This window comes from Lepisma saccharinum, chromosome 22, assembly GCF_977018435.1.
Source record: "Lepisma saccharinum chromosome 22, izLepSacc3.1, whole genome shotgun sequence".
Lineage (NCBI taxonomy): Eukaryota > Metazoa > Arthropoda > Insecta > Zygentoma > Lepismatidae > Lepisma > Lepisma saccharinum.
The window spans coordinates 4,241,149-4,265,996 of record NC_139250.1 but is presented as its reverse complement, the minus strand read 5'-3'; the positions used below and the strand labels follow the sequence as shown (position 1 = coordinate 4,265,996).

The window sequence follows — 24,848 nt, the reverse complement described above, 5'->3', positions numbered from 1 at the left end:
AACAATGTTATGTGGTTTCCTTTGTCAACAAAAAATTAAATTAAAAATTACATCACGCAAATGGCAAATCATTAATTCTTTTGAAAAAAAAAATACTATTTTATTCAATCACATTTCAACTGTGACTTGTATGTATGTAATATTTGCATCCGTAACAAGTATTTAAAATTGTTTATTGAGATTTGGATGGTTATTATTACATAGTACAGTAGAACGTCATTTACCTGCATTAATTGGGACCGAAGGTTATGTGGATAACAATTTTTGCGGTTAATCAAACATGTGTTTATTTAACAAAGAAAAGCATGTACAGTACAGGTTTATTTTATACATACAGTACACAGTACTACATACATATACAGTACAAGAAAACAAAAGACGTGAGAAAATGAGAAAACACTCGTAATATACGTTCAGTACATGCCTAAATTACAGTACTGTACCTGTACTGTGTATGCAGAAAAATAATCAGAAATTTTCTTTTGGAACAGATTTGAGTGTGCCAATAATTGACGTGCGAATAAACGACGTTCTACTGTACTTGTATAAATATGTAAAAATCAAATGTAAATGTGATTTGTTAAAGCTAAAGCAAATAATTCTTTAGAAATTTACTTATGTATGTTGCTCTATTTAGAGGTTTTAGAAAATTTGATTTTAGCAGAGGTCTAGGTTTTACGGTGTCTGCCACATGAGACTTGATTTCCAGGGTGGGTAAACTAAGTTCGGAATATTTCCAGCCTTGTCCTTACATGAAGCAGCTCTAGGGTTCACCCAGCCCTAACTAAATGGGTACCGGTGGGGTAAAGGCAACCTGAGCATGATCCTGATATCACATCACCTCCAAAATGGCCAAGGTCGAGAATGTGTGGAGCCCTACCCCTACATGTGCTTTTATGGTACAGTGCCATAAGACATCCTTTATATATTGATAACCTGGGTAATGTTTTCTACAACACATAAAGCACTTGATATTCCAATTTTTTCCAGTTTTTGGGTTCCAATATTTTAATGGAAGTACCACAAGAGTTTAATTCTGAGTAATCTGCTCAAACTTTTTCTAATACTTAAGCTGATGTAGACTAATGACTAGGGCTCGAAAGTTGAGGAAAAATCCTTTTTTTTCCTAGTGTCCGAAGACAAGGCCCAACATAATACATGTTCATTTTGGGTCATTGTAGGCCAGAAAAAGGTGGGTTTTATTTGTCCTTTTTTGACGTTTTTTTTTGGCATATTGGTCCTTTTTTAGGTCTTAACGGCTTTTTTTTGCAACTTCACCTTCGTTCGACTACGTTTTTACTGCCCATTCTCAATTCGAATCATCATCAGTTCATCACCTCTTAAATATCCTTTCTGTAGTAAAGAAATAAAAATAAATAAATAAATATATTTGAACCATCCCTGAAACAAGAGAAAAACATTTTTGGACTGAAAGAAGATGCATTTCATTCATATAGTTTTCGCACTGTGTGTTCCATACCACCAGAATTTTGTATTTTTGTTATTCATTAAATATGTAATTAAAACTGGTTATTAATTAATTTGGATCACATTTATATGTCCTTTTTTTCAGTTTTTACATCCTTTTTTTCATATTTTTAGGTCTTTTTTTTGGCAAATTTATAGATCTTCAACTTCCAAGCCCTACCAATGACAATGCAAACGAAGGATGATGCTACAATCATACATGAGACGAAACATGTCTTACCTGGGATTTAAACTAACCATGTTTAGTTTCTGTTGCATAACACTATTCACTGGACCACGGAAGCCAGCAACGAAACAATCTGCTAATGATGTTTGTTTCATTTTTTCGTGTTGGCACATCTGCAATCAGAATTGAAGGAAAATAAACCTTCAGTGGTAGAAACTTACAAGTTAGTGTAAACTGCCTGTTTCTTTATGTTCCAGCTAGAAAGTAATTTCTAAACAGGTTCTTATATACCAGAAGATTTAAACTTACCTTCAGTTGATACGGTTGTCATAGTCTGCACGGAGACGTTACGTGTATTTCTGGCTGAAGTCACGTTAACTTCTGATGCTTCGTTGATAGCATCTGCCGCAACACTCAAGTTGTTTTGGGTCTGTGTAACATGACCTCCATTTCCACTGCGAACTTCTCCTCTCGGTGTGCAACTTGGAAATACTGTCTTTTCTTCACCGCGTTCCTCTTTCTGGTAGATATTGAAGCTTAATATTTCACCGGTCACAACTGTTTGACAATTTACATCCATGCAAAGACCATTTTGTTGGTTTGTGTTAACAGCATGCACATGAGAATCCTCTAAACTATTGGAACTTACAGCATGCATATCTTTGTAGCCTACAATGGTATTATGCAAGGAAACAGCGAACCTATTTGCAAGCATTTTGCGATTTTTTGTGGTCATGCTAACGTTATTTTCAGCTAGAAAGTTCGATAAGTAAGTGCTTAAGTGTTTCACTGTAGTTGTAATAGTCCGTTTCATAAGTGGAGTCTTACTACATCCCAAAGGGTCAGAAGCCGGTCCATTTTTATTTGATTCACTCTTGGAATCCTGAACTGAGGGTGAATTTGCAAGACGAGCAGACAGCTTGTTCGCTTGCTTGGATAATATCAGTTCGAGAACAGATTTAACATCAACATCGTTGTTGACGGCAGGCACTGGAAACTGTGAAGATAGTGTTACACCACTGGACTTGTCTGCGTCTTTCACATCACGTTTGGTGTTATTCTTCTCGGCTTTTTGGGATGACATGGAACTTTCTTCTTTGGTGAGTAAATTATTCAGTTTTTGATTGGAATTTATATTATCAAAACCATTTTTCACAGATTTCAGGGGCTGAAAATCAACTGCTTCTGCCTTGGTATCTTCGCTTTGCCCAGATTTTACAGGCGTATTTTTAACCTTGGAAACTGGTAGCGTGTCAGTGACTTCTGAAAAGAATAGCAAAGAATAAACTGAACTACACTAACACTGATAAAATAATGTAATTGTACATGCATATTAGTAACACTCAAAAAAACATGGGTTCAACAATAAAATAGTTGCATTTTAAGAACTTTTTGCACACTTCTCATGCATTGAAAATGTTATCATACTGCTCTGTGTGAAACATATGAAGGGTTCTGAGCAAAAGTGGGTCAAAAGACCTCCTCCATTGGGTATCAAGCCCTGGATCTGCTCTAATGTCAGATTTCTGACGAGAAAAATGATGAACCTGTGTTCAGCTAATCTAAGCTGAAGTGAATGACTGGTAAAACTGTTCGGTGCACAAACTAAGTAACTCCAAACGTTTTTACTAATATGATTATATAATTTACCATTTTCTGTATCATATGTAATATTCTGACACACTTTAATAGATTTGAGTGTTTCAGATTGATATATTTAGAAAAATTCCAAATAAAGCACTGACGATTTTTTTGATTTTTTATTTGATTTATTTTACTTCGCCGTTTGTGCCACTTTTGGCTAATTTGCAAAGATGGGGATGACTGATGATATGATGAAATTGATGAATAGACACTCACAAACATCCATGCCCAGGCCAGGATTCGAACCCGGGACCCCTGCTGTAAAGCACTGACGAATTTTATATTGGAATGTACTGCTCTACCAAGAAACCCCCTAGCGCTGGTGTCAGATTTTCCAACTATGAGCAAGTGAAGGTAGCATGGGCAATGCAATCAGCTGCTTGCCCTGTAATCCTGTCTCTGCACTGCCAAAATGTCATGAACGGGAAAAACCATACACAGGCAATGCAGATATGTAATATTTAACATTCTTGAATCTTCTGACAACAAAGAAAGGGAGGGAACATGTAAAATGGCAACACAGGCACAAGGCAAAATGGAAAAATTTGTTTGCAGTGACTGCTAGAGAAGCAAACAAATGACTGTTCACTTTAGTTCAAGAGTTGTATGTGGCTTTTCTCTTGTTGGTACGACTATAGTAACAGAAAAACAAGAGTGTGATGCATAATTACTAGAGGCACATATTTTTGGTAAATAAAAAAGCAAAATTTCGGTACAAACACAGAGTTAATTTCAGGTTCAAAAGCGGTAAATAAAATGAAATTTCGCTGTTATAGCGGTGAAAAAGCAGCATATAAAATTAATTTTTGTTTTAAAAATGTGAATATAATCCCAAATTTGATTTAAAAACTGCACTATTACACAAAATAAACATATCCCTTCTAATAGCACATTAAATCATTACCAGAATATTAAGATTATTCCTGTATAAAGGGGTCCATTTTTGCTTCTCAAATGTTTGCAGCAGAATTAATCAATTTTCCGTGAATTGCATAACTCACAGGATACTTAAGACTTCAGAAAGTGTCGCGTCGCTATATAAACGGTAAATTTTCTTTAAGAGTCTATTTCGCATTTTGCAATTCATTTCGTGACAAAACAGGGTAGGGAAATGCACCTCATACCTTTCAGAAACATGAAAAATTAACATTGCAATTTGTTATTTCACATTTCGTGCTTTCGTCACAACTGATTAAGCATGCCTCTAATAATTATATACAAAAACTAATTACATATTTCTCGTTACTGATGGTGTGTGGGGTAACCCACAGCATGTAACAAAGTGCCAAAAGATTTTTACACTTATAATAGCCTCAAAATCAAGAAATACTCGTATATACGATGTTCAATGTGTATGACAATAGTGCGAGGAAAAATTGAATTTCAAAATCAACCAATGGTTTCCAGAACCAGGTCCCTAAACCCAGAATATACAGGGTTATTCAAAAAGAATGGTACAAAAATAAAGTTAATTTATTTTTAAGTGAAAAGAGATACAAAAGCAATTCTGGTGGGAAAGGAGAAAGTAAGGTTGTAAATTTACCTGAGCAATTACAAATGTTGAATATGAACACCCTGGCACACATTTACACCGCCGGGCAGATGTCAAAACTATAATCCATTTCTTGCCAGACATGCTCCAACCTATCCTCGGTTAACAGCTCCAGTGCATGACAGATGTGCTGCTTTAAATTATCCAGGTCCTGTGGTAATGGCGGAATGTACACAGTAGCTTTCACAAACCCCCATATAAAGAAGTCGCATGGAGTAAGATTTGGGATCATGAAGGCCAGGTCAGCTTGCTCTAACTTCGCTGTTGCCATTTTAGCTATCAACAACAAGTAGCACCTCTAGCATGTCTTTCATGCCTCTGCGCATGTGTCAACGTATGGGCCACACATTGCTCGGCTCGCACGGAGCACGTGTAGAGAACAGCCGGGGGTGCAGCACAGGGATTGAGGAAGTCGTAAGCTTGAACGCTTGCAATATTCAAATCTCCTTGTTCATAAATGTATTAATTTAAATATATTTTGGTGAAGCAAGTGTTTTTTCTGAGGGTACAGCTATCACGGCAGCTGTTCCCTTAGAGATGCCGCTGCTGAATCGTAAGACCCTATATCACCCAGTATCTAGTCGGATGATCTACCATCTCTGCTAAGGCATGTGAGAGTGAGGCCGGAGGTTGGTACGTATGCCCTCACTTTCACGGGCTGTTGCGCCACGGGTTAAGTTAAGATATAACTAGGGATGCATGAAAAATGTAATCAATGTTTCCCTGTATGTGTTGATATACAACAGTATAGATTATCTACGTAGTTTGATTATGATATTATACATTACATATAAATAACATTAGTTTAGTCAGCTTACAAATTAGCCATCAGAAAAATTACCTGCTTGTCCAGACTTGTTTTCGGAAGTATCAGCCTTAATGTAAGGCCTCCGCAAAGGGATACGAGGCCTCAGGTGACTGTATTCATCATCTGTGTCGCTATCTGAGGAATCTGATTCCATAGCTTCTGAAGGGCTGGCTGTGTTGGGCTCCACACCCTGACTGTCCACCGACAGAGGCAACCTCTCCATCTGCAGCTGTTGAGCTTTATTATACTGGAAACAGAAAACTAACATTACTGTCATGTAATATGTAACTTATTGACTATTCTGCATGTATCCTGTTGCAACTCCACTGACTAGTAGTCTTGGGAATGATTTTCCGCCACGTGCGCATTCCAGAGTTACAATTGCAACATTTTACAGACAAAATGTAAGGTTCTAGACATATAATTGGATTAAAATAATGAACAGAATTTATGAAGTGTGTGTGGTATTTACTAACAAATTTAAAAAGCTTGAGCATGATGACATAGCCTGAATGCATGTAAATAAAATGTGTTTTGTGTTAATACTTTAAAAATGTAATGAAGTTTGATTTTATTTATCTGAAACATATAGGATAGAGATGGAAGTAAATTATGTTGGCGTAATATGCAAATTATATGCATTCACAAACATTTAAACCTTAATGCAATTAAAAACAATAATAATTTCCAGATTTACTCATTTTGTTATTTACAGTACATGGAGTAGGACCACATGAAAAGGATGGATGCAGAAAGACTACCAGTAAGAGCTCACAATGCAAAAGGAGTGGGAATAAGGCCAAGGGGGAGACCAAGATGTCGGTGGAAAGAGCAGATAGCGGCACGTGTTAGGAGAAGAGGACAAGATTGGAACACCATGGAAAGAGAGGAATGGAAGACCAGGAAAAAATGGAGAGGCTTGACTTCTATGCCAACCCAGACAGAGGCAGGAAACGGCAAAGGATGATGATGATGAGGATCACTTTTTGTGGATTACCCTAATACTGACTAACGGTGACAATGATGTGTTGAAGAAAGATTAGATGGCGTGCAAACTGATAGCATCACCCACACTCAGATCTGAACAGTGCCAGAACTTCATGAAGCAGCAGTGTTATCATCGCATACCCATGTACAGAGGGAGGGGAATGATTATACCCCTGCCACTCAACTTTCCTAAAAAGGAATTCTTCTAGAAGAAGGAAGTATACTTAAAAATTAAATTAAAATGGAAATCCAACAATTCGGACAAACAGAAAAATGATAAAAATCTGTGCATAAGATATTTCATTAGAATATTTTTTTAGCATTATACTCTTAACTTCTCCAATTCCAATAAAATAATGCTTTAAAATATTTTCTGGTCCTTAATTTTATACCCATACATCACTGGAAATAAACATAATCACTGTATTATTTGTACAAAATATACAAACTGTAAATTACTGTTGCTGCACACACGTTATTCTTACATAATACACTGTAGACATTCATTACTCAAAAAGATATCTTGAATCCTCCAAGTTGATTTTTTTTTCAATTTTCAATGAGTGCATTTCAGATAATACTTTTTCCACATAATATCTTTAAGTACTTTTATCTCTGATTCCTTCTTTAAAAAAAGAAGAAGATAAGCCAATGCTTCATTCAAGTTAGACCTCCCAACGTGAAAGAAAAAGAATTTAAATTGAATTTAATTGCTGAAAAGCAGCATGCAATCCTAACAGAGTAGTTTCATAGATAAGGAAATTACATTAGTTGTTAAAAACAACAAAACCCACACAAACAGCACAATAAAAAAACACTTTTATCGGTATCATCATCATGGCTGGTCGAGAGAAGATGGAGGGGACACTGTTGAAGTTTAGCTGGTGCTACTCACTGCATCTACCGGAAGATATCGTTGCCGTCTTGCAGCGTTGGTAAGTACTTGTATATTGAGATTGTTGGCTGGAGTAGGGTGACCAGACGTCCTCTTTTATCCAGACATGTCCTCCTTTTTAGGTGACTGTCCAGCGATAGGGCAGATTTTTTAGAAATCTGTAATTATCCTCCTTTTTTGGAAAGAGTATAACATGAGTATGACCATAGCAAATGTTCTGCATAGAGAATGCTTCCACACATAACGATCATCGTTGAAGACATATCACTTGGGGCGCGTTAAGCATTCGATCAATGCCCTCCTTAGTATCTGGAAGTGAGCACGATCATTTTCCCCATCCAAGTCATATGTATTATTCATTCTAAGTATTGCTTTACCTTCCAAATGCATCCCAGACTGTTGGAACGCACTGTGCAGTTCATTTTCGATTTATAAATTAAGTTCCTTTCACTTCGCTTTTCCGCCCCTTTTGGCTAATCGCGAAGATGAGAATGAGCGATGATGATGATGATTTTGATGAAGACACACTCACAAAGAACACCCTGGCCCAGGATGGGATTCAAACCCAAGTGAGTGTGATAACCACTCTGCCATGGAGGTTGGCCAGTTCCTTTTCAAGTCATGCATATGAATGCGATACAGAAATGGACATTCAGAATTTTGATTATTGAAGCGAAAGTGTAAATTCAACAATGATCTCGTAAGAAAATATCCAGCATTTAAAGAATGGAAGAAACGAATATGAGGTGAAGTGTAAGGTGGCTGTCACTTTGCCCTGCTGTTGAAAGAGTACTAAAGTTTGTGGCATTAAAATCATATTTCTTAATCTCAATCTAAACTACCTAAAATTTTAATTCTTTTTTTTTTGGAAATAAGTTAAAGTCAAGCTTATGGGTTACACTTGCATTCAATTATGGATATTTCAACAAAGAATTTTCAAAATAGTAAAATTCTGTGCTTCAAAATATTTCTTAGTATTGATTGTCAAGTGTTAAAGAATGGATTATGCAATACATTGTTTTCTTTGCTTAAAGGTAAGAGGTAAAAGGAAATTACTCAAAGAGATCATCTGAGAGGTATTTGTGAGCAAAGTGTTGATAGATTTTTTATATTGAATAATTATGAGTAATAACAAATGTGTTGTCATTTTTTGCGGTGTCCTCTTTTTTATGACTTTGTCCTCCTTTTTCGCCATGCTCTGTCCTCTTTTTTGAATGTATGTGTCTGGTCACCTTAGGCTGGGGGAGCTGGATTTTTAAGTTCTACTGTGTTCTACCATGATAAATAAAGACTTCCACATAAATTGGCATTGAGATTATTTGTTCTTTTGATCATGTGTACACCTTCCTTAACATTCCGTTCTATTTTTCCTTTGGACTATGCCAAAAAGGAAACACAATCCTGTGGTAATTGGTGGTTGGTTTCTATGATACGTTTGATTGATTGATTTGTTGTTTTAAGTCCACTTTATGCACAGTAAGGCTAATCGGGACTGGACCTACAGTTTAAAGTGGGATCCGAACCACCGTGCCATGTGCCTCCACCGGGTATCGAACCAGGTACCCCTTGATTACAAGGCGACGCTACCACTGCACCATCGAGGAGGCCACTATGATATGTTTGGTAAGATACATTAGGTAGATAATGTAAAAGATAAAAGTACACTTACAAAATAATCTGCAACAGAAAATAGTATCTGTATAATACATGCACAAGTAGAGAGATTAAGGTTTATCAATGATTACTCAATCAGTACTACAGAAAAATGCACAACGATCACTAATCAGTATAAATCATCTTCCAGCATCAAACTACCTCATGATTGGGTACACAAAACTGCAGATAATTCAGGTGCCAGCCTCTTTTCAAATATGGGCTACGAAAGCTACACATTTTGAAATGTGATCTTAAAATATGTATTAATTAATACAAGATTGGACTATAAGTAATTAATTCTTGCACCGGAGCTCAACTAGTAACAGCATGGATAACTATGCAATACATTCTAATTCGTTTGATTTGGTGTTTTAAGTCCACTTTATGCGCAGTAAGGCTAATCGGGACTGGACCTACAGTTTAAAGTGGGATCCGAACCACTTGTGCCTCCACCGGGTATCGAACCCGGGACCCCTTGATTACAAGGCGACGACGCTACCACTGCGCCATGGGGGAGCCCCAATACATTCTAATATATGGCCAACTCTACCATATCACTCCAGATTTTAAAATTTGTCTACCAACAGTGAAAATGTTTATAATGGTATGTTTAATATTCTGATTTAATTATATACGTGACACAGAAAACACATGAAAATTAAAAAAATAAGGAGAAACTAGTACTCACTTTATCCGCGAAACTTTTTTTTGGGGGTTCTATTAATTTCAGTGGTAGTAGTAATGATTAGTACTTGCTTCAGTAAGTGATATGAAAATAAAACTGCCTCACTATTACTGATGCAAAAACAAGAAAATACAGAAGGTAGAAAATTTAAACAAAATACCTCATTATCTACGATCCAGTAAAAGAGGTTGTTAGTAGGATGTGTGCAGAATCACAGCATGGTGTGTGACATTAACACAACCATGTTTAACAGAACATGCTGGTTCAACTTTATGATGTTCATTACTGGGTTAATCACCCTAAATCACAACAGATAACACTGGCTACTAATTGTGAACACTCCTAAACACTACATAACTTCTAACAAAACTACTATAATGTAATAACAAAATGTGTGTTAATGTTCAACCTTGCCATATGTTACTGTTTCCATGTAAAGAGAAGAAAAAAAATTGACTCACCAATTTGTTCACTAACTCTTCCCCAATCTTTCTCTTTTTACACCAAGACTTCACAATCTGAAAGAAACTCAGTGTCTTCAAATTGCCGTCTGTTGCACACTTTTGACCAACCCAAACCCATTCTACATTGGTGCCATCCAGAGAGCGCTCAAAGAAAATCTTTTCTCCTGAAATAAAAAAAAGATGATTTACCGTTATTATTTCCACATAAATTTTTACCACCACCTCATATTAATATTTCATATGTAATGTAATAGAAAAAAAATATTAAACAACAACATGCAACTGACACAAAAGTGTATGATGGACCCAATACTGCAGAAATGACCTAGAAAGGGTGCACAGTCCAGCCAGGGAAGACAAAACTACCTGGAAAGGTCTATTCCAAACCCGAGAGGGGATGCAGCACCAGCCAAATTATACTGTGATATTTCGTTTATATATATTTTCTTCTGTATTTTCATTATCAACCCTTCCATATGAAACATATCTCTACTTACTTCATTGATGTTCCCACAGCAAACAATTTTCACAACACATACTTTCCCAAAATGTCATTGCTGCCACAGACCTCTAGATATCAGACCAGAAACTTAAGCCGTTTTTTATGGGTCAACTTTAAGCCAAAAATTTCGTATAGGTAGAGATACTATCATGGCTGCAAGCATACCTTCATACTTCTGCTTGTAACAACTATTTTGAAGATTGTGAGTCATTGCACCACACGATTGTAATTTTTAAGTTTACTAAGAAATATATTGCGCTCCGCAAGCGAGTACAAATAATTTCTTTACAAAAATGAGAACTTAACAAGCTCTAATGTGCATCTTCGCCATATTTCTAGCTCCAGGACTATACATGGCTTCAAACAAAAGCTCATCGTTTTCAGTCTGTAACTAGAGGTATGTGATTTCTGCTGTCACCCCTATTTTGACACTGAACAAGTCCAGTTGGCGCATGCACACTTTTGTCCATGGTTTCGGCTAAGGCAGCCGGACTGTAACTACCTACAAAGAGCAAATATAAAAATAGTTGGACTTGGATACGCTCGATCACAAAATGAACTGGAGGGTGAAGAAGGCATTTGTATGTTCACTTCAGAACTGATGGGAGGAGGTTGTCTCTAACAGGGATACCTCTCATGGTTATTCATCCTAAAGAAATGGGATAAACGAACACTGTTGACTCTATGCAGAATACAGAGCTAGTTATCAAATACCATATGTTACACACAATTTGACTAAAATAACAAACACATATTTTGGTGCTAGAGACTGGATTTTAAAGGAGAAAAAAATCTTCTAAAAAGGACAAGAAAGGGGTAAAAAGGACTATAGTTTTCTGCACTCCATTAAAAATACTATTTTAAATGAAAGTGCAATATATACCATTCACATAAAAAAGACACACATTAAATTTCATATTAACGTATTCCTTTTTATATATGAATGGTATGTATTGTGCTTTCATTTAAAATAATATTTCTAGGGGAGTGCAAAAATAAACTTCAGTCATTTTTCATTTCCTTTTTGAAGGTAAAGTACAGCGAATAATCTTACCATCTGTTTCAATGAAATCTTCCTTGCGACAGCTTACCGCATTCCATAGCTTGATGCCACTTGAACTTGGCTGAGCAATTTCACTGACACTCAATAGTGTCGTCACTGTCACACAGTTAAGTTAGAACTATTCGAAAAAACTTCACAATAAAAGTCCAAATCTAGCAGATAAGTATACTTTCAACCCAACAGTCTTGTCACTTACAATGCGTTTGTTGCTGCATAAGCTCAATTTCATTGTTGCAACAATCGCTGCAATGTGCTACTAACACTCATGGAGGCAAGGGAAGGTAGAAGGCACTTGTTCTTTCTTTCCTCTGAACTGCACCAATTAGACAATTGTTGAATGTTTTGTTTATGGAAAATACAGTCGTATAACATATTTGACATCTTGTCAATAAAGGGACCAAGGAAGATGTTCATTTTCTTTAAAAAAAAAGGAGGGGAAGGGAATGTGGACTGAAAAAAGGGAAGTCTAAACCACGTAATTTTGTTGGTATTATTTATTCTATGATCACTGTTGAAAAATAAAAAAAAGACTTCCCTTTAAAATCCAGTCTCTAGTTATGAGTATATTTACCTACATAAGAGTTCCAGCGGCATTCTGTCCAGTCCAACTTTTTCTTGCATTTCACCTAAACCGACATTCATTAAGGTTTATATCAACACCCTTCCATCTTATTCTCGCATCACACTGTGGGCTTCCCTGATGGCATGCTTGTCTCCTTGTAATCAAGGGGTCCCAGGTTTGATACCCAGTGGAGCCACAAATGGTTCGGATCCCACTTTAAACTTAAGGTCAAGTTCCCATTGGCCTGTCTGTGCATAGTGTGTTAAAAACGCAAACTCAAATGACTCCGCATTTCAACTCATGCTGACATTTTTCCATGCTCTCTATTTCCCTAACACATCACATGCATAACAAGAATGTAGTGTTATATCATCTTTGAAGTTTTGAGATCTTAAGTCTAAGGTTTGTAAGTGACTGAAATTTTTAATATCAAAAGATATTTGCTCTGAAAAATAGGTTCTGGAAGCCATCGAGCTCAAAGCTTATTTCTTAGCCTTTTCTCATGATTAAATGAAAATAAATATGTAAAAAAAAAGTAAAGTAAAGTGTTCCCCTGTGCATTGCACCACGCCATTAAGGCGTATAGGGGGTGTGGGGGTAACGCCCCACACTTTCTTGATCCGGTCGTGAGTGGGGGTGATGTGATCAGCATCACGCCCCTAACTGCCTTTACCCCCCAGGGTTTCCCCCGGGTACCCATGTTATTCGACGCTGGGTAGGCGCCGGGGCCGCTTCCACCGTTAGAAAAGTTCCCGGATTTGAACCGGCCGGGGATCGAACCCGGGACCTTGAGCATGGTAGTCAGACGCGTTACCGACTGAGCCACCGCGGCCTTAAAAAATAAATATGTTCAACTATTAAAATTACAATCTCCGAGAAACGTCTCTAACTCGTTTATTCCCTAATTGTTAATATTCATACTTACCTATTCTGGATTGTTGAAGATGGGATTTTGCTTTTTAAACGAAAATATTATCTATTTTCGACATATCGAGTAATTATTGTTCGCTGTTTTTACGGTTCCGTAAGATGCAATATGGCGGCCACAGGTTGACTAGCGTTGTCGATCATCTGTGGTGTGCAGTGTTTCCAACCTTCTTCACCAAAAAATACCTAGTACCACGAACCATGCACGGATAGCCCCAAAAACCATTCAATAACCCCACGAACCATGCACGGATAACCCAAAAAACCATTCAATAACCTCACGAACCATGCACGGCAAGGTTAGGTTACGTTAGCTTAGGTAAGGCAAACATAGTTAAAATTGTTATTCAACATCAGGAAAATTCTAGATATTTAGTTACAAAACCGCGTAGTTGGAAACACTAACCAGGGGTTACGTCATGAAACGCACGGAACATCTGATTCACGTACTCAAAGGTAATGGAGGCAAGAGCTATTGTGTATCGGAGAGACATTAATGTCGGAAAATACATGATTTACCGGTTGGATAAATTGAACGAAGGGAGAAAACACTTCCACGACCTTCCTCAAGTCTACAGAAACTCAGTTCCGTAAGTACTTTCTCCTGTAAAATTGAAGAAATACGTTTCGCGGAGATAAGAATTTTACCGTTCAACTTACATACAGAAGAAAAGGGAGTATGACTTAAGATGACTGGACCAATCTCCGATTTTCTTCATATTTAACATACTTACTAATTGAGGCCTGTTAATGACAAATCTGAAGTTAATATTTATCGGAATCGTCTACAAATTGCAAAATAATTGCGAACCATTGACACTAGCCCCACGAACAATTGACGTGTGGTCAGGTTAGTTTCGGTTAGGTTAGGCAAACATAGTTAAAATTTGGTGTCATGGTAGTATCAGGAATAGGCTATATATATATTTCCTTGTGAAACAAAAATTTTTGCAAAAATAGACTGTTTCCATTCCGAAAACTAACGCCTTATTTTAGCTTATTTTGCAATTTCTAGACGTTTCCGACAACTTTTAACTTCAGATTCGTGATTAGGAGGCCTCAATTAGTGAGTATGCCAAATATGAAGACAGTAAACCTCAGGTTTATACAGGGTGTCTCAATCTCACTCAAACAATATTTTGAATGTACGTAGCTTTTGTACAAAAAGCGATAAAAGACAAACCACACAGGCCATCAATTCAAATTGAAAATTATTGCAAGGCTCTTTTATCAATTTTTCATTACTTCATACAAAACCTTCTTTACACTTAGCAACTTTTGCACATACTGAACATTCATGTAGAGCATGATATTCTTCGTTGATGTTTCAAAAATATCCACATAGACAAAGTTACTATAGCCTGACAAGGTAAGTCCCGATATGCGCAGAGCACTTCCTATTACGTCATCCTCCCCACCACTCTTCTACTCACTGGTCTGGCGTTGAGAGTACCAGTGGTGCCAACTCAGCAAAATTAAGCTAAAACAAATATGACAAACGATTTTCACTCTATAGCGTGACGGTACATGCAGGCTCCTATTATATCAGTGGTTCATTTTATTTAATCCGGCCTTTGAAAATGCATGCTGTGCGCCGATTGTAAACTGTAGTATTATGCACGTGCGTTAAGGTTTATAACGAAGAGAAACTACAGGGCGAATTACTTTATTTTCTGAATGCGACATCGTGCAGTGGCCTGTTTTTTTTTAACCGAGTGGGGTGGTGGTTTGTTTGTTTATCGTACAACAATCACTACGAGAAGGCAATCTGACAACAACAACCTGTGTTCTTTTCTAAAGAATTGCAATGTTCATGCTCTTTACTCTTGGCTGCAAGATTCTTACTTTGAAAGAGATGGACTTATGGACGAGCATGTAGATGAACTGATAATTAGACTTGGTGAAGCCGATTCAGACACGGACACAGATTCATCGGTAGACACAGATTCGGATGAGTGGGAGAGTGAAACTGAAGAAGGAGAACTGGAAAACATTTAGAATGTGAGCTCAGTTCTATCATTTATATATTTTTCATTTTTCTATCATTTTATTTCATACATTTCTTATGCTGGTAAGAAATATCCCTAATATAACTTAATTCGTTTAAGGTTTAAAGAGAAGATATCAAAATGTATTTAGAATTTAGCGTGATCAATAGGTAGCGTAGGTGAAAGGATACTAATTCATGCCTTTCACATTCAAATTTCATTGAAAATTCTCAGACAATTCCAGGTTGCAACACTGCGAACCTACGTCGCCGCAGACAATGGAGTGGGGAAATGTGATGTGAGGTGCGCAAACAATGGATTGCAGCGTCTTGTTTTTAAACTTATCAAGTTATACCCAGTGTAAGTGACATGAAGGAACATTTATAAATTTATTGACCTTTAGAATGTATACATTCATAACTTTATCATACATTTCATTGGATCACTACATTTTCACTACATCTCATTACAAAGCTTTTCCTTCTGAATTTAATTGTTATACAAGATACACTAGTTCATGGAATGAATCATGATACAATACGTAATTAGAACATAAAGCAGACAATAGTGCAGAACATATTGAGTGAGTATAAAATAATACTTTTTGAAACACATATACATATCTAAAGGGGGGAAACCTCCCGAAGTAGCCCGCCTCCACCCGCGTACTTTCGAGGGTATGCTCTTAATGTCCTGGTACCTTTAAATAAACCAGGACGTCAGTTTCCTGAATTTAAACGGTTCCCCCGCCTTTTTATCCTACTTCTTCTCATCTTTATTTTCATACATAAAATACAAGTACAAGAAAAGAAAAGAAAATACATGGAGATTCTATACATAGCTACATTTAATAATTTTTAGTTTGTATTATTTTAATAGACCGTTCTGGTGACCGGAACAAGTCTTAAAGATTTCTTGTAAATTTACTGTGCATTTGTATGATTGGTAGTTAATTAAATTTGTTAATAGTAGTTATGGATTAGTTTATGTTAGTTTATTGGTTAGTTTTAGTTATCGTATAGATAGTACTATAGGAAATGCTATGTACAGGAGGGACAACCATTCTGGTATCCAGAACTGTTTTAAGCTTGAGGGGAGAGTATGATGGGGTGAGAGTTTAGATTGGGGTGAATGTTTGCTTGGATTAGTCTGCACGGACGCAAGTTCCCTGTCTGGTTTCCAGATCAGGCTTTATTGTAGTGTGTGGGGAGAATTTGCTATTTGGAAGGAAGTTAACTGCACTGAAATACTGGGCTAGTTAATTAATTTAGTGGATGTCGATTCCTAATATACACTTACTGTAAGAGGTTTTGTAGTTTCTTATTTATCTCGCCGTTATTGCATTTATGTGTTGAGGACACGCCCGATAAGATACCGGTGTCAGCACTCCGTGTCAACTTGGTTATGCGACATGAAGCTGACTCTGCATTCCACGCGAGCGACAGTGGCCGTGCGAGGTTCAATGTCCGTGCAGACTGAGGCTGCCATGAGATCTCAGAATGAAATCACAGCCGCACAATTTAACGTGAATCAGTAATACAGGGTACTAAGTTTTGATAGCATGCTAATTATGCGGAAACTGTAATTGTTAGATATGTAATAGATAAATAAATATGACATAAAATACGCAAATAATTATATGTAGACTTGATAATAATAATAATAAAAAATTTTAAAAAAGGGAAAAGATAAACAAACCTTTATATTAGATTATATTAATTAATAATAAGTATATAAATGTATGTTCATGGTTTTTACTACACTTACATTGTTAAAAAATTAATTTTAATTTAATTTATTTGTTCGAAATTTCCTTTTATATTAAGTCTCTTTGGTGCCTACTGGATTCCAGCAGATTCCAAGTCTAGCAATTTTCAAGTTAAATTTCTAAGAGTTTATGGTCCCTCATCTTGGATGTATTATTAAAGAAACTTTAGTCACGATTTAATGTGGGGTTCTCATATTACTTTTAAACAGGTTTTTTTTTCGTTATTATGCTATTGTATTATTTTATCTCTACAGATGGTTTTTAGGTCATCTTCGACGACTTCTCTCTGGGCAACCTTCATGGCTCTCCCCAGGCTGATTGGACGGACGTAACCCTCTCCTGGCAGCGGCTCCTCGTCTCCCAGTGGACACTCTGAAGTTTCTCCTTCGGGTTGAATCTTCCGGTGCCGACTCCTTCCTCTGGTATCTGCTCCCGACGCGATTGTGACGGTCTCCGGGGAGGGGGTGTGGGGACTTGGTTTCGTATCCTGCTGCTTCTGCGGGGCTCCTGTTGAGGAGGGGGTGCTGGTGGGTGCCGGGTTTCCGGTTCCATCAGGTACCTCCGTAACTCGATATTGGACACTAAATCTGCGAGGTCGCATAACTTCTTTACATGTTCGCTCCTTATCAGTTCGAAGATGTTGTTATTCGGCAGGTCTCTTCTGGCCGATATTATCTGTTCATCAGAGGCGGGGCAGGAAAAAACTCTATGTTCTGGCGTGTCTCTTTCCATCCGGCAGTCTCGGCATACGTCGGTTTCCCTTTTACCTATTTTTGTGAGGTATGGTCCGTGCCCTGTTAGAAGCTGTATCAGCCCTCTGGATGGTGTGACGTCCCTGTTAAAAACCTTCTCCTGCGTGCAGGGGAGGAAGTTATACAGTCTTCTACCCTTCTCGCACTCGTCCCATTCTCGCTGCCAGTCTCGATGAATCTTCGCCTTGATCTCCTGGACGGTGGGGAGGAATTCTCCCATTTGTTCGGTTATCTCCCTCTCGTTCCCACGTTTGAAGTGATAAGTCATTGCCCTCAGCTTAATTTGATAATCAATTGGCAAAGTTTCCATCATGACAAACAGCGCTTCCGACGAAGTAGTTTTAAAAGCCCCGGTAACTCTGAGAATTACTTTCCTGTAAGAAGATCTTAGCTTACGAACGTACGTTATTTTATGCAATGACGATGAGGCCCACGCCGATGCCCCGTAAGTGATGATTGAAAAGTAGATGGACACTAGATAAGTTTTAATAACTGACGGAGGAAGTATGTAGTGTAAGTGACATGTCTCTATAACTTATTGTACAAATATTGCATTGCTTTTTGGATGCTCTGTATTACTCCTGAAAGAATACAGTAATTGGAATTTGAGCCAAAATGTGTTACTTACCTTTAGACAGCAATGAAGTTAGTTTAACATCATCCAACGGCAACCCAAACATCCTAAACTGACTTTTTGCAAATCTTAATTGCTTTCCATTTACTAGAAATGTTCCCTCATCATCAGCAACAGTTTCCAGTTTAGTGGAACTACACTTTACATTTGAAGGTGTACTTTTACTGTCCAAGGGCTCAACTGAGGCATTCAACGCATTTGCAAGTGGCTGCTGCATTTGTGGTACAAATGAAGTGCAATACTTCTCCATCTCCGATTTCAGACTATTATCACGGACACACAAAACATGAAAAACATTTCCCGCAGTATTAATGAAGACCCATGACTGAACCCAGTCTCCACTGTTTAGAACATTAGTCTTTGTAGCTTTGCTTCCTGTTTGGTACAAGTACACACATCCATGGCTAACTTTGTAGGCAATGTCCAGAGATGAAATGTACACACTGTAAGACTGATTTTGCACTTCATATATGACACTTAATACATTACGCAATGGAACTGTATTATTGTTGGCCGAGCTTAAATTAGAAACCACTTTACGCATTGGGGCAGGAAGACAGTAATGGGTTTCGAAAAGCGTGTACATCTTGTCTCGGCAGAAATTGGCATCCCAGAACACTTCCAAAGGCACAAAAAACTTATTTTCTCCGCTAACAAAAAGTGCACGCACTATCACAAAATCACCACAGCTCGGAAGGAGGAAAGCATTCAAATCGCACGACACAACTTGATTAGTTGGTTTTACTTCAATGTTAGCTGTCTGTCCTGAAATGCTGATGATGGAACCGAAAGTCTCTACAATCGGTTCGGGTAAGTTCAATCTCTCATCTGGATGGGTCCAAAGATCGGTTACAAACCAGTTTCCATACAAAGGATCCGTATACTGCTCAGGTAGTTTCCACACGGTAATATAAACTGGTTCTGGAGTTGTAAGGGAGCGTGCTATCTCTGTGTGGCAGAGCTTGGGCTTAAATAAAGAAGTGTACACCTGACCATCCCACTTGAATGACAGCCTAATTCCTCCATCCTTCCTGTTGAGAGCCACTGCTTCTAGTGTTTCAATGAACTTAGGCAACAAATCTTCTTCCATGTTAAGTATCTACAGTAAAGATAAAATACATCTAAGTATATTGTGTATAAATTATAAGATATGTAATATCTTCAAAATGTTGACAGGTTTTGAAAACGTTCAAATTATAATTAGGCCTATATATGATTTCTCTGTACTGTTTGGATTTTGAAAAAAAAATTAAGTTGAACAAAAACAACTTAAACAAGTTATGTTTGCCCCGTCTAGTTTGCTGCACTTCTTGACACTCGGTGCAAAGCAGGTGTATCCAGTGTCAGAGTGGTGCAAGGAAATGACGTTCAATCAACTAGACGGAAAGCGGTGTTCAAGTTCAGAAGATTCAACAAATGCCTATCTGCTGTTTAAAAGGTCATTTGATTAGTTAGTACTCATCACGTGACCATACATCACACATACACAGACCCAGGACGTAGTGCAGACACCAAATACACTACTTGAGTCCAAATCAACAAACTAGACGACTCGGTGTTGCACCGTGCAACCAACTAGACGCTTCGGTGCAAAGAGAGTCAAAAAGTGCAGCAAACCAGACAGTGCTGTTATGTTGCCTTTTCACTTGTTACATTAATAACAATGATAAAGGATTATTAGTTCAAGTTGACAAAAAGGACATGCTAGAACTACAAACCAGAATATTTATCAAAGATGATGGTTTAACCTATTCTCTTGTTTTAGTACTGGATTTTCATTAGGTAAAGCATCTACATATTTGAATGGTATGACTAATCTTGAAATTACGTATGGAAAGATAAAAGTATGCTTTGTGTATTTATTAGTAGGGAGTCGATTTGTTCCTATTTGCCTTTTTTATTCATTTGTATTAAAACATGGGCTTTAATATTTTTTCATTCATTTCATGTTGTTTCAGACCTGATAGCTAGCGACCTTGATTTTTCAGTTTCTCTTTGCACAATGTTCCCCCCCCCACCAAAAAAAATCATAGTCTTCTCATCGAAGAGGTAAATTGCAATTCTTGTATATGAATTGTTAATGTGTTAAAATAATAATAATACAACATTGTTTCATGTTTATTTGTTCCGCTGCAGTGTCAGTTTCAGAACATGACAGTGTTCTTTACAATAGTTACCCATGCTGATATATTCTCTCATAAGAAAAGAGTACAGTAAGTGAATGTACGGTATGAATTTACAATACCGGAAGTATCTCCAATTGCTTCCAAATTTGGCATACTCACTAATTTTGCCTCGTAATCACAAATCTGCAGTTAAAAATTGGCGGTCACGTCTACAAATTGCAAAATAACTTGTCAATTACCGCTTTGATTCTCCATACACTAACATGGAAACGATATGAAGACGTCTTCCTTTCCGCACAACGGTCTTGCTAACAATGTTGCTCAAGTGATGAGCAATAGAGCGTTGATTTGCATGTGAGAAAATGGCATCTTGCGTAAACGTGGAAAACATGTTTGCCCCACGAACCATTCACGGTAAGGTTAGGTTAGGTTAGGCAAGCATAATTAAAATTAAGGCTCATCATAAACATAATTTTGAATCGCTAATCATTGCAAAAAATAGTTATTTTCTTCATAAATCAAGGGTGTTTACTCTGTTCACAGACCCACTTTTTTCGACTTATTTTGCAATTTCTAGATGTGACCGCCAAAATTTAACTGCAGGTTCGGTGATTACAAGGCCAAAATTAGTGAGCATGCCAAATTTGAAAGCAATTGAAGATACTTCCAGTATTGTAAATTCGCTCCGAATGTACATTGAACACCAGAAACCATGAAGTTCATTTGTGAACGCAAGGCCAGTCAGTCCCTTGTAGAATGTAAATATGGCCTTCTCTAGTAATAACGGTGAAGGCCAATGAGTTCGAAGTCTCACACAGCTCAGTCCTTAGGGTGCCTAATTACCATGCGAGAGACCCAGGTTTGATACCTAACTGGGATTATTTCCACCCTTTCAAATGACTCCGGCACCCACCCAGGATCATATAAAGTGGGTACATGGAGGAAACTCTGGGGGGCGCTGATCACATCACCCCCACCTTCGGCCAGGTAACGGTTCCGATTGTTTTTTGATTTCTCCTAGCACAAAGACTAATTATCGTAGAATTTTGGAAATCATTGTCACACAAAATTTGAACCTTCCTTAAAGTAATGAGTGCTGTTTGGACTCGAAAAAACATTTATGTATGTAAAAGTATTTATGTTGAAAAAAAAACAACTTGAAAACTACCTTACGCACTTCACATGGACAAGATATTCTCCGTCGTCAACCGACAGTAAATATCGTAGAAGCATGGGAATGAATGTAGAAGTAAATCGGAACCTTAGTAGAATGCATTTAGGAACTTCATTTTAATACTAAGGGAACCAAACCTAACCTACCTAACCTAACCACAATAGCATATATTGAACAAAATATTAAGTGATCGATAAAACTCTGCACTATGTGTTAAAAAGGTAAAGTGCTCCCCTGTGCTTAGCACTACACCATGAAGGCGTATAGGGGGTGTGGGGGGTAACGCCCACACTTTCTTGATTCGGTCGTGAGTGGGGGTGATGTGATCAGCATCACGCCCCTGACCACTTTACCCCGCAGGGTTTCCCCCAGGTACCCATTGTTATTCTAAGTCGGGGCCGCTTCCGACATTAGAAAAGTTCACATAGTCGACGGTAATGATCGCAAGAGCTATCGTACATCGGAGATACATTAATGTCGAAAAATACATGATTTGCCGGCAGAATAAGTTGAATGAAGGGAGAAAACACCTCCACGAGCTTCCAAAGGCCTACAGAAACTCGATTCCATAAGTAGTTTCGGTATATGTCTGTTATATCGGAGACACATTTCTTCATTTTTACAGATTGAGACTGTCCTATTCTCAAACTGTCATGTTCAAAGTTAATATTATTTATGTTATTGATGTTGTTTTTAACTTATGCATGTTTGTTTTATAGATATTGTTATAATCATCTTGTCACGCTGTATAAAATACAAGAAATGAAATTGATGTAACCATAGCAACGAGAAATAATAAGTACTAAAAATGGTGATGGAAGTTGTGAGATTTTCTGCACCTGTATTGTATTTATTTTAAATATAACGGTTATCGTTAATTACGCAATTTTATTTGCATTGATAATTGTTCTGCAAGTTTAAGCGCAGCGACGGTTATCAAGAGTGGCGACCCAGAAGCCAGGATTGTTCAAAAAGTGTGCAATCTTCTGACAGCGGTAAGAATGTCTGTTGTAATGGAACAGAATTTTTGTCATATGCTGAATTAAGACTTATGTCACAATCTTCAGTGTGTATAACGTAACTTCTTAAGTGAATCGTCATATGTGTGAAGATCACAATGGCTGATAAGTTAAAACAAAGTAAATCTAAATCGTCGCGTAAAGACACAAACATTCAAGCTAATACAATGACTACTTACTTTGATGCTGGTAATCCCGTAGTCGCTTCCAGTAATGCGAATACTACAGAACATGATGTTTGTTCTACAAAACCCGACAAATTATCTTGTTGTAATGATCCTGACAATGATTTGAGGTATGTTCAGTGTACACAGTGCTCATCATGGCATCATATATCTTGTCTCAAACTTACAGTCACTCACTGGACAATTTATTCGACTACACTAGAAAATTATTATTGTAAAGGTTGCAAACCAGATTATGATCCTTTTAGTTTGCCAGCTTATCTAGAAACTCTTAACCCGAATTTTGGTGATTTGTTAAGTACTGTTAAGAGTATTCAATTCCTTATGGTCACTTCTAATGAAGACCTCAAGACGAAACTAGAACAGTCTATGAAATCGCAGTTAGAACAGTCTAATGCTGAAATGAAATTGCAGTTAGAACAGTCTAATGCTGAAATACAACCCAGTTAGAAAATTCTATGAAATCACAGTTAGAACAGTCTAATGCTGAAATGAAATTGCAGTTAGAACAGTCTAATGAAGAACTAAAAACCCGAATGGATCTTGCTAACCAAGATATGAAATTACAGTTACAGCAATGTAATCAAGAATTTGCAGAGTTTAATGAGAATATTAAGTCTCAGTTTGAACAATTGGAATTGGATATTTATAGTAACCTAACTTCAAAATTTGAATCGGTTCATCAAGAAATTAATACTGTTAATCAAAGATTAGACAACTTGACTTCCGATGTTAAAACACAACTTGATTCAATAGCTTCTGAATGTGTCAAGAAAAATGAACATTTGGGAAGTATTTTAAATAGCAATATTTCTCAAATCCGAACAGAACAAGACGTTCAAGGACAACAAATTTTAATAAATAAAGATTTGATTAGTGAATACGATAAATCTATTACAGTATGTTCATCCAAAATAACTGATATTAATAATAGATTATCATCGTTGGAAGTTGCTGGTAAGGAAAATGTACATTTTGGAACGTATCTTATTGATTGTAATAACAGGTTTCAACATATAGAATCTCGTATTGATGTTTTGCAAACTAATTATGCAAATTTTCAACGCAACACAAAGGGAAATTTGAAACCTCCCCTTGCACAAAATAGTTCTCAAACTAAGACATCACGTGAAAGGGCTAGAAATGCAGTTGACTCGGGGGTGACTAATTCATCTACTTATTCATCTGATGAATCTTTAACAACCCATGTGAAAACAACGTTCGATGAACCGCATGTTCGAAATCGTGTTCGCTGGAAGTGAAACAAAAGATTTATTCCAACCTGCAATGAGGAACATTATCGAAATAATATGTCACCTAATAGTGTACAGTTTAAGGATACAAGTAATTATGCGATTAACAATATGCAGACAACTTCTAGATTGAATTCTACCGTTACAAATATTGATAAACGTTCCAATGTTCAACAATGTTGTTCTGCTGATGGTGAAAATAGTTACATAAATCAAATGTTTACATACTCGCAAGAACCTAACCTCCCTGCCGTTCATCATAGTAATGTCCCTGGTGAAACGTGTGGGTTTCGTCATATTTCTTCCTTGCAGAATGAAGCTTGCAGACCATGGTTTCAAGGTGAAAGGCGTAATGCAAATTTAATGACTGGCACAAGTTGTCCAAATGCTGAAATTGGTGTTAATGAGTCAAATACAAATAACAATTACTGTGATAATCCACAAAGTCAGTTTGATCGTTGTATTTCTCCAACGTCTTTACCTGTAATTACTGTTGGGGATAGAGGAAACAGATATGTAAAGATAAATGAACTGTCTCATTTACCCAAAG

At 37.2% G+C, this 24,848-nt stretch overlaps 1 protein-coding gene across 1 annotated transcript in view; it reads right to left on the bottom strand.

The window, feature by feature from the left end:
* LOC146004628 (uncharacterized) overlaps positions 1–24,543 on the bottom strand; it is a 41,111-nt gene extending 16,568 nt beyond the window's left edge. The window contains exons 1-5 of the mRNA XM_083143518.1: positions 24,527–24,543; positions 18,536–19,640; positions 10,343–10,509; positions 5,692–5,905; positions 1,964–2,917 (exon numbers count right to left, since the gene is read on the bottom strand). Of these exons, the coding sequence (XP_082999644.1) occupies positions 1,964–2,917; positions 5,692–5,905; positions 10,343–10,509; positions 18,536–19,631 (2,431 nt within the window). The 5' untranslated portion in view covers positions 19,632–19,640; positions 24,527–24,543. The remainder of the gene's footprint in view (positions 1–1,963; positions 2,918–5,691; positions 5,906–10,342; positions 10,510–18,535; positions 19,641–24,526) is intronic.
* Between the last annotated feature and the right edge of the window lie 305 nt (positions 24,544–24,848).